We start from the raw sequence: 11,609 nt of genomic DNA on the forward strand, positions 1-11,609 counted from the left end.
GGACAATTTGCGGAACTCAAGAGGAGGGGCTGCTGCGGAAGCCTGCTCTACTACTATAACTCTGTAGTACAATACGATAATTCGTCTAGAATGTGCAGCTGAAAAAATCAAATGCACAGAACGACATTTCTATAAAGAACATCCAATTCGAGCTTACGTCTGCTCATGTAAAGACGAAGTTATGTTTTCAGCGATGTGCGAAAAGAAGCCACATGTGCAGCAGCTTCCCCGTGAGCCTCCGCGTGTTGTTACTGGTGCTGTCACGTGTCCTACTTTCTCCCAATCAGTAGCTTGTTTCCCAAGTTGAATTTGCTGCTCGGTTCACATGCTGCAGAAGTTATTGGCACTCGGCAGTTAGAAGAAAGTGGCCCGTGAGGTGGTCGTTTTCATAAACCTATTTTTTGTTTGTTTGTGTATAAAGTAAGCTGCTCTTTTGGTGGTATTTCGACAGCCATGTCTCACAAACAGATCTATTACTCGGACAAGTATTCCGACGATCTCTATGAATACAGGTAACTTTTTTTTTATGACGAAGTAGTGTAAAAGAAAAGGTAACCGAAAGATCGCATGTCTTTTCGTGCCGTTATTCTTGGTTTTATCTCCACTTTTGTGTAGTTAAAGTAGTTAAATACTTTTTCGGCTACCAGTTTTGACTTTAAATTACTGAGTTTTGTTTGAGGTGTTTATACGCGATGAAACATTACGTGCTAATTATGAGTTATTTCTCTCCACTGGTCACATAATTGGTGTTCATTGTTATGGAAGTGTTTTTTACAAGCTGTTAGTGCGTTTTTTCCTTTCGGAATTTTCTCGAATCGCAGCCGGCTGTGCCCCAGGCTTCCGTGACCTTAATTTGTTCATAAGGCAGCCTCCGTCGGACAGTTGCTCCCCTCTCGACAATATTTGTTTTAGAGATGACCCTCTACAAATGTGTGAACGCGTCTTTCTCAGTTTGAAATCTGAAGCATGTGGCCTTCACTTACTGTTTCGATTCAAGTTTTTTTTTTTATATTTTTATTATTATTCGTGGCCTCCTAATGCGAAAAATGACATCAAGTGCATTGAATTGGCAGTCCTGGATTGTGATCCTAAAAGTCATTTATTTCCTGGGGCTATCAATGAGTAATAAAATCAGCATAGAGTTAGGGTATTGGTGTCGTCAAGTATTTCAACAATGTCTGGAGTATTCTAAATTATAATTCAGTTGATTAACATCTTTAACCTGACAATTTGTACTGTCACCTTTCTCTGAAGAGCCTAGTATCTTGGGCACTTAGTAAGCACAAGCAATGTTATATTTGACCTTTCTTAAATAATCTAGGCATTAGACAACAAAGTATGTGATGTCATAATGCTAGACAATGTGAAGCCAATACAACTTAGTTTAAATTGTAAAATGTGACTTTCGTCAAAGCACTCCATCATTTGGAGATCTTGCTTTGACATACCAATTGTAAATGTGCATATTACAGTTAATTGGGTGGTTTAGGAGATACAGGAAATTGGAGTACTGCAGTAGTACTGTATCCCCAAAAGTGGATTGGCAAAAAATCGGGTTTGTGTTGAAGTGACAAATCGCTTAATGTATACGTGAAGTTTGATATGTTATAGAGTTGCTAAAGGTAACTGTGAGCTTTGAAGCAAATTATAGAAAACTATACCTGCAGTGACCACCACCAGTGTAATGTAGTGATTAAAAATGCAAATATTTGTGTGCCAGGGTATATTTATCTTTTTTTTTTTTATTATTCTGTGAATTCTAAACCCCCTATACCATAAGTATCAAAAGCAAAAAACGTAATCCGTGCCATGTGTTGGAATGAAATTAATTAGTAAGTACTGGAGGTTGGTGCAGTAATGTCCTGCCTCACAAGGACGCCAAAGTTTGCATCCAGTGTTGCCACCCCTGGTTTTTTTTTTTTTCTCGCCTAGATCTATTTTTCTGTTCCTGTCTGTTTTTGTCACCCGGGTCTGTCATCACAATTGTTTCTTTTAGCACAATTCTTGAACTACAGTTTCTTGTGCACATAAATTTGTTTCATACGTCTTAACAAAAACACATCAACTCTGCCCATCTGTAAAATTTAATTACTAGTTTGTGCATAACAAAATTAACTTGGTGATTGTGATTGGCAACATGTGCCTTGACTTCATCCTGCATAGTGCTCATGCCTTAATGTGAGTTAGTCATGTGCTGATAGCAAAAGAGGTCATTAAATATCAACTGCTACACATGGAAACCACCAAAGTCTGCCATTGAGGATGTTAAAGAAGGACAGTGCCATAAACGATGTTGTGAGAAACTGAAAAAGTACAAACAGGAAAAGTTAGAGTTGTTGTTTTCAGTGAGGACGAGTCCTGTTTAATATTCTGCCCCCAAACTTGAATTTGATGTTTCTTCCTTATCAGGATTATATAGTTTTTTGACACTTAGATTTATTTGGCAGACGTGCTGCTGTTGTATTTAATTAGAACATTCCTTGTATACCTTATTAAGCATGTTTTTCTGTGTTTATTTGGTTACATGGTGTATGCTTTTTCCTAAAAGTTTGAGTGGAAACACTGTTCGCATCCTGGGTCCTTTCTATGTGGAGTTTGCTTGTTCTTCCCATAGTCCAGAGACATGTAAGTTAAGTAGACTGATGATGCTAAACTGGCCCGGAAACGCGTAGCAACACTTCAGTGCAGTGGTTCCCCCAGTGGCTGCAGGTTTTTGTTTCAACCAGATTCACAATAAGCGACAGTGCTTGATCTGATTTAGATAGTTTTTGGTTTTTTTTCCTCATTCTGCATTCAGAAAATCACAACAGTATGATAGTGTTTTTTGGTTTTTTTTTTTTTCTTTTTCATTTTAAGACATTTCTAAATGTTTTTTTTTTGCTATAGCTTTAAATGCTTAACCTCTTTTTGTTTTTCAACATTTTTTCCTTATTCTGTGTCATCTGCTCCCATCATTGTATCCTAATTGTGACAATTAAAAACAAGCAAAGCAGACACCCATGTGAACAACAATAAATGATGAAAGGCTGCAACTGTTTCAGTATCAGACCCACTAATTGGTCAATAATGGAAAGGCAGAGTGCAAATCAGGAGGAACATAAAGTAAACAATGCATTACATCTACATATAACTGCTTAATTTTTATTAATTTATTAATATACTTTTATAGTTTCTTCATTAACCCCAAAAAATAGAAACTGGGAAACAGCAGTTAACTTAATTATGTTAGGAGACCTATTAAAAATGGACGTTGGTTGGAACAAAAGCCTGCAGCCCTGGGGGTCCGTAGGACACAGGTTTGGAAACCACTGTCTTAGTGTATGGGTTTCTGTGTGTTCATTCACCCTGCTGTGGACTGGCACCCTGCCCAGGGACTGTTGTTGCTTTATGCCATATGCTTGCTGGGATAGGTTCCAAGTTCCCTTTGACCCTACCCAAGATTAAGCAGGCTTGGAAGATGCAATGGATGTGGTATGCGATTTGGAACGGGACACTGCTCAGGTTTTGTTCTGAAGTTGTGTGCCAAAAGTTAAATAGAAAACTGATAGTACAGAACTAGATTGTTGTTGCAGGGGGAAAAAATTAAGAAAACTTGGCATGTTTAAGGTTGTTTGCTTCCAATCATTTGCTGAGCCAAATAAAAATTAAACGCCTTGGGGCATTGATATAGACATCCATTTGTGTTTGTCACATTTGATAATTCGCACAATTTAAATATTAGCTTACTGTCAGCCTGCACTATTTCCATGCAAATTCTGGTGTTTGCAGACTGGGAGTGGGATAAATGATGCGATTAAAAAACATGAGCTAAAATTTTGACTCTGAAACAATTTTAATGTTGCACTTTGACGCTGATTGAGGTACAAGAGAGGTTGTGCTTAAATGACATTATACAAGCTAAATACTATGCATAAGTTTGGTCTCTTTGTTAAACGAAGGCAACAATTCAGCTATTAAGAGATAAAAGAAAAACAGATACAAGCACCACTGACTTATTTTTGGACTGCATGGAATATGTTGTAAGTTTAGTAATACACATTTTAATGGTGAAGTTTTGGTAAGATGAAAGTCTTTAAAAACATTATTTTTGAACCAACAGGCATGTTATGTTACCAAAGGAACTTGCAAAACAGGTGCCCAAAACTCACCTAATGTCTGAAGAAGAATGGAGAAGACTGGGTGTTCAGCAGAGTCTTGGCTGGGTGCATTACATGATTCATGAACCAGGTACTGTCTAATTATGTATTTTAAACTTTTAGTAAATATATGGGTGTTTATTTGCAGTGAGTAGAATTTTTGACTTACATTACAATCCCAAAAAGGTTACCTGTTCGTTTGTTAACCCTTATTTTTCTTGTTAGTGTCTCTTGTATTTGGCTTGATCGTTGCCTTAGACCTGAATGCTGGGAAAGGGCATGGTTCCCAGAAACTGATTGGGGAAAAGTAGGTTTAGAGAATGGTTAAATAAAATGTTTAGAATGTGAAGTGTTTGCAAGAAATATTTTAACTATATAATGAAATACACACATGTTGGTGACTATTTTAATAATTTTTTTCTTTTATGTATTTGTTTACTGTTTGGCATCACTTTAAAACATAGTAAAGCATTATTGTAATAATGCCTCAGTGTTATAAAATATTTATAACCTGGTTCTGGGAGATGTGAACCAATACAGTGTTGTTGAAGGACTAATGTTTTGGCAGCAATACTGTAAATTACAACACTGGCAAAGTGCTTTATTTCTTTATCCTTTGCCAAAATGAAGAGAAATTAAGTGAAAAGTCCACGTTAGGTTAGCTTTGTTTTTGTGCCTTTGTTTGTCCCTCAGAGAGGTTGTCTAGATATTCTGTGCTTCGGCTCACATTTGTGCTTAGAACTGTTCTTTTCTGCTTGTTTGCATACCTTCCCACATTTAACAGCAGGCAATAGATCTTGTGGATTGATTCTATCCTCAAACATGTTAAGGTGTATGAAATCGGGTTAAAGGTATTTTCCCATACCCCCCAACTCCATTTCTGAATAGAGTCTTGTGCTCCTTAACACTAGAATTACCAGATCCTACGAAAAAACTCATAGATCTGTCCCACCTTAAATCCCTTCTCACCTCTCCATCGTGTCATTTGTCCTGTAAATGTGTTGATAAGCAGCAAGCAGCCTGCTATCACATCTCCCACCGTCACACAGTCTTCTCAGCTCAAGTCTGTTTACCTGTTTGTCAGTTTCTTGGAGTTGTATAGAGTGAGAAGTCAAGCAAAAGAGCACCTTTTATAAATATTATATCGTTATTTGGAACTCATGCATTTCATGTATGTTCCGTGTCTACAACATTCTATGTAAAGTAAACAAATCGTTAAAACAGAAACATTTTTCATGTTTTAGTAATAACTGACAAAATGTAAACATGAAGTGTATAATGTGTTAAGCCTGAATTTCAAATATCAAATACTTTCAAAAAAGGTACAAATATAACAGAACAAGTGCGCTTCTATTCAAGAATATAACTGCAGAAAAAGAACCCTGTGGACTGCTTATCAACACATTTACAGGACAAAAGATGCTGATGGAGAGGTGCAAAGGGATTTAAGGTGGGACGGATATACAAATTTTTTCCTAGGCTCTAGTAAGGCATGTTATGTGCCTTAGTGTGTTTACCTTAGATGCAAGCATTTTCCAGTTGACTGGGTCACAGAGGTGACCTGTTCCCCTTGTTGCATGGAATAATTTCAGTGTTTGTTAGTGATGCACCTGCAGTTTGGGTACTTCAATTTGGCCTCTTTAAAACTTTTTCTTTGAAAAAGTATGTATGAAAGTGTTAAATGGCAGGTTTTCTTTATTGCATCGACGTAAAATGACTAAATTGCAATTATAAGGAACACTTCAGCTAGGTACCCTTTCTATTGTCTGGTTTCTATTCTTTTGCACCTTAAACGTTTTAAACAGGCCGAAAAATGCTCAAGTTGCTGTTTTTGTGACTTTTTTTTTTTTAAAGCTAGAATTCACTATGCCTTAAACATCCTATGCTATATATGTCTCAGGTCTGCTTAGTTTATTGTGATATTTTGCTTCCTGATTTCTTGCAAATCTTAAAGTACTTATAGCTTGCACGGTATAAGTGAATAGCCTGTGTGAATGCCACAGCTTCTCAAAGGAATGTGACACATAACTGACAGACCATATTTCGAGTATTAAGCCTTTTGTTTGCTTTCCTGGCCTAAAGCTCTCTTGAAGCCATTAACATTTTGACCAACTGCACACAAAGATAAAGTTGCACGAATAAAGTTTTGATAATTTCACCACTTTCCTTTGACTGAAATTGATAATTTGTAAAAGCAAATTCTTGACCATTAGATGAAGAAAACAATCATCCATGAACTATGCAACTATTGGATCATTTTTTGGGAACATTTTTTCATATAGGCATTTGCGCTTAGTGCAATTTCAGATAAGAGCTACGTCTATTTCACCCCCCCATTTCTTAACCTCTTTATTGAATGTTCTTGATAGTTTTGATCCCCTTCAGCATTTTGTGCAATACTGAATGCTTATTTGGACACCCAGTTCTGATTGTTTTGATGTGCATCGTATGAAAAATGTAACTAAATGCTGATTTCTTTGAAGTAAATGTGTGTGTGTGAGCTTTCGCCATAAACACAAGTATAGGCCCATGAAAACAGAGAACTAGTTTTTCCATTTTAATCCAACACAGTGCCTTTCTGCTTTTTCTATAAATTTGAGTGAAGAATCAAGATGGCAGAGATACAAGAGTATGACTCTCATAAGTTATGTATAGCATGTTCACAGATCTGTGTGAAGTAAGTCTTTTACAATTAAGGTCCAATAACATGACTTCATAGGTTAATGGACCTGTGCTTTTGTAGTGAAAATTAGTGCATATGGAGGAATTACAGTTGCAGAATTAACATAGTTATTGTTTTCCAAATAAAATGAGTCATTACTAAAGCAAATACCATAACTTTTTCCCTTAATATTAGTCTTTAACATCTTACAAGTAGTGAGAAGTCAAGCAAAAAGCCTGTATAAGGGGCCCAAGTTGTCTTGAAAGCTTGCATATTGTAATCTTTTTATTTATCCAATAAAAGGTGTCATTTTGCTTGATTTCTCACTACATTCATAATGGCTAACACTGTACAATACCCTAGTACTACAGACCTCTTACTAGTGAAAACTTTTATCCTGTGTTTCAGAGACTTTATTATGAATGCTGCTGCTTAGTACTTCTGTATTCCAAGCATAATGTTCCCTAGTTTATATTCAACACTTTTTGCAGTATAACCCTAACATTTTATTTGCCCTTTTTTAATTGCTGCTTTTTAAGCAGTCAGACTCAAAAGATGCGGAATAATGTACCGATATTTAAGGTTTGAATAGACTTGTCTACAACCTTGGCTCTCTTTTGCCGACCTTTAATACAAACACATTATTGATCTGAAATGATGGATCTGGTAGGCTACTTTCTTTTTTCCCTAATTGGACAAAATTCTGTCTGTTGTATAGACCAGTAGTTCTCAACCTGTTTAAGTGTACCATCCTGTAACTCATCAAGTACATGATGCAACACAAAACAATTGCTGAAATCCGTAAGTGTAAGGGAGGGTGAAATCCTATATTTGCAGAGCTTTCATGTTGGTGTCCTGGCATCGTGTCTTCAATCTGCACAGAGATCAATTTATATTTGCAGCTCTGCAAATTGATGCTTCCCATTTAAGGCAGAAAGAAATTAGCAGTTGCACTGATACCTCAACTAGCATAAAAATCCTGCTGTTTTTAAGGAAAAAAAGCTGTCATTAATATTTTATATAATGGTTGAAAAAGAAAGTTTTGTACCAACTTGCTGTCAATTGGTTATTTTAACTTGTAACACATTTGAATGAGGGAATTGAAATCATAGCCAGGTTAGTAGCCTTTTAATACAGCTACACAGAAAAATTTAAGTAACCGGAGGCTTGATGGTCGACCTTTGATTTTAATAAACATGCCACTATTTTAATCGCAATTATCAGTGTGTATTATTTCATTATCGCTATTAAGTCACTGATTTTTCTTTTACAATACATAACCCATGATTGGGCTGTCATTTTTTTAAATAATTGATTATTGAAAGAATTGTTTCTCATTTTTGTGGGAGGTGACATGCCAAAAGAGTCAAGTTAGGAATTTTCAGAGTTTTTGACATGCCAAGCCCAAAACATTCGCCATCAGTGGACTAATCAAATAATCTATTCATACGAACACATTTTGAGTATATAGTGTATACAATTGATCCATTGTGATAAATTATGTAATGAATCATGTAAAATTTGTAGTTAGTTTGTCCCTAGTTAAGCTTGATCTCTTGTCATCCATATCTCTCTATTATTAAAAAAAATCCCGGGAGAGGAAGACAGGAGACGAGATGTGATCTTCACGTTAAGATCACGGAAGACACTTAAGACCTGCGAGACGAAAGAGATTGGCCATGAAATGTCTCGCGGGGTCCTTAAACATGAGACTTTATGCCAAGAAATTAAGCCAGGACCGGCTCGCGATGATGTAAAACATGAGATTCTTGCAAGACACGCCCTGTTTACAACCAAATAAGACCACAGGCAGCAAAACCTCAGTCATGTAAAGGCTGCACACAGATCCAGGGCTCTCGGCGCATATAAAGCGTACAAGGACAATACGTTATAAATGAAATGTCGACGACTACGCGAAGAAGAAAGCAGCGCAGAGAAAAGAGACTCAAAAGCGCTGGAAAGAAAAAAGACCAAAAAAGAATAATCGAGGTGCAAATTGAGAAAATAAGGAAAGTAATTATCAGCCCGGAACAAGTGGAAATGGGGGGGGAAAGCATGTTCAATCAGGCTCAGAATTAAAAGACAGAGTAAACGACAAAGTAAAACTTCATAAAGACGTTCACAAATGTTGGCGTTATACATATGCAGAGCAGGTTAGAGATTATGAAAGCAGTGAAATTTAAAAGGCTCAAAAAAAAAAAAAGTTGGTGCGATTCACATGTGGAGAAAGTTAAAGAATATTAAAGTAGGAAAATTAGTATAATAAAAAGAAAGTAAAGATCGCCGTAGCACAAACGGAAATTTTTACTCTAAAAAGGGAAAATAGTCACCACGGACCAGGTGTCATTGAGGAAAAAAAGCAGGACAAAGTGAGGTCAGAAATAAAAGACAGAGTAGAAAACAAAGAAAAATGTCATAAAGAGGTTAAACAAGGGGGCAAAACACATGCAGAGCAGGTTAGAGATAATGAAAACTGGAGTTCAAAAGACTCAAAAAAAAAAAAAAAAGTAGGCTTGAAACACGTGCAGAGCAAGATACAGAATATGAAAGCATAAAAAAACAACAGTGTCAAAACAAAGTAAACATCGAATTATTACTTGGAGAAATAACGAAGAGGCGAATACGTATCTAATAAATGGACATGGGTGATATGTCAGAAGCATGTAAATATTGTAAAGCTTTGAAGTTTAAGTCGGAGAATTTCAAAAACGTGGTTTACCTCGCATGCATTTATTGCTTACTTTACAAAAAAAAAAAATTAACTGCTGATGATGTAGATTGATTTGTCTGTGCTGAAATTCCAAACAGAGAAATCTATCCTGAATTATGGTACAAAGTCATTAAACACATCTCGCTGACCTCATTTTAAAAGATTAAGCATATTGGGTCTTGAAAGATTCCAAATATTGTTTTTACAGAAGTTCTGAAATAAAAGTGAAACTAATGAAATGGCAACAATTCAAAGAAAAAAAAAATCTTAAGTGTGTATCTGGAAAACCAAACACGGGGGTTGGCAAGCGAAGCCCCCTAGTTCTTTATAAGATTTAATTTGTCCCTAATTCCCTAGTGTATGAGTTCGTTCTCTCTCTCTCTCTCTCTCTCTCGCTCTCGCTCTCGCTCTCGCTCTCGCTAGCTTCAGTTTAACTGCTGTCGTTTTATAGACTGAGGACTAAATTAATCAATTTTGGTGTTCACTTAGTATTTGGATTCCTTATGTAAAGCTAGCTTTAATTTTCTGTACAGAATTCACTTGAAACAACTTAAAGTTTAGAAACATACTGTATAATTCTCCAAGTTTTTTTTTAAATGGAAAATGACAGAAATGGATTCAGTGTTTTCTTGAGGGAAAGTTGTTTAACTTCTAGTCTTTTTTTTTTTTTTATTATAAATCATTCCTTTATTTGAAGATGTAACTTTTTTTTCTTTTAAATCCTTCTCTCCTGCAGAGCCACACATTTTGTTGTTTAGACGACCTCTCCCAAAAGACTGAACATTCTGGAATCGTTTGGATCTTCTGGGACTACATATTTAAAGTGGTATTCAGTGAATACTTGGATGTGTACAAACTACTTGTCATCTCCTCTGCATCAGCTGTATTCTTCACAGCAACAGAGCTCCATATAATACAGATAAGCAGAATTATTGGATGTCTCAATGGATGTTAAAGGGGCTAAAATTTGTTAAAAGATGTAATGCTGTTGACAAAGTGTGTTTTGGAATGTGCTTACTATGTTTGTCTTTCCTCCTTTTCCTTTCCGCTCTTTTCAATAAAGTTAATATTTTCTTATTTCATTTATGAATGTGCATTGTTTTTCATAATATCTCCAGTTTAAAGAAATGTATTTGGTAATGAGGTTAAAGTAAAGTACTATTTCCATGGTACAAGTCAAAAAGATGCACTGTTTTTAAATCTTAAATGCTCAGTTTTGAAAATGTCATAAGTGTTTGGCATCTTGCATTCCAAGGCTGTATAAATCCCAATTATGTCTCTTCTGCTGCTTTATATCTATAGCTACTAAACTAGACCTAGCTATCTGAAAAATTTTTATATAAAGGACTTCTGATGTCTGACACAACTTGATTTTGTACTCATTGGGTATTTTGTCTTTGGGTGTTCATTTAATTTATACCAGGTAGATTCAATTGTTTATCCTCACTAGTTTTAACTAGACTATATGTAATTAATAGTAGATGACTCAATACTTCATTAACTCCAAGCATGGAGAAACTACTGCAGTTTTGTTTGTCAAAATACTTTGAGTTTTAAGTTAACTTTTTTGTAAGCAAGGTAAAGTGTAGCTAGAAATATCACATCTGCATGTCCGTGTGAGAGCAGCCTAAGGTTTTTCTATACATTTGGTTGCACTTTTCCAGAAGTTTCTACAGACTTAGTAGAATTTTTAATGCATAGATAAATCTTTCTTCAGTTATCATTGTTTAGAGTTTTAAAAACAAATCCAGAACTAGATTATAGCCCTCCAGCTATTAAGGCATCACTATTATTAGAAGTCATTAATTTCTTAGATCTATATAAACTTGTGCTTCGTACACATTGCCTACTTTTATAAATGTAGGCATCTGTAATTCCTGATAAATGTGCCTGGCTTCCAGACATAAAGGGTAACCTAAGCTTGAGACCAAAGAAGTGGGATCACATTTTGCAAGTTCAAGATAGCACATGGAGTAGTTTCTAGTCCAAGACTACATGCTCTTGTAACTTTCATGTACCTTTTTTCTTTTTTTTTTCCTTGTACGGTTGTTGGAAAATTTGTGACATTTTCACTTAATAAACCTACTTTTTAAATGCTGAA

The 11,609-nt window shown here is 35.7% G+C and overlaps 1 protein-coding gene across 1 annotated transcript; it reads left to right on the forward strand.

Moving 5' to 3' along the window:
- Nucleotides 1–291: 291 nt before the first annotated feature.
- On the forward strand, nucleotides 292–11,609 carry LOC120532945 (cyclin-dependent kinases regulatory subunit 2). The gene is made up of 3 exons (XM_039759459.1): nucleotides 292–512; nucleotides 4,100–4,227; nucleotides 10,245–11,609. The coding sequence occupies exons 1-3, from the start codon at nucleotides 454–456 to the stop codon at nucleotides 10,286–10,288; spliced, it is 231 nt and encodes a 76-aa protein (XP_039615393.1). The 5' UTR covers nucleotides 292–453; the 3' UTR covers nucleotides 10,289–11,609.

This window comes from Polypterus senegalus, chromosome 7 (assembly GCF_016835505.1).
Source record: "Polypterus senegalus isolate Bchr_013 chromosome 7, ASM1683550v1, whole genome shotgun sequence".
In the NCBI taxonomy this organism is placed as follows: domain Eukaryota; kingdom Metazoa; phylum Chordata; class Cladistia; order Polypteriformes; family Polypteridae; genus Polypterus; species Polypterus senegalus.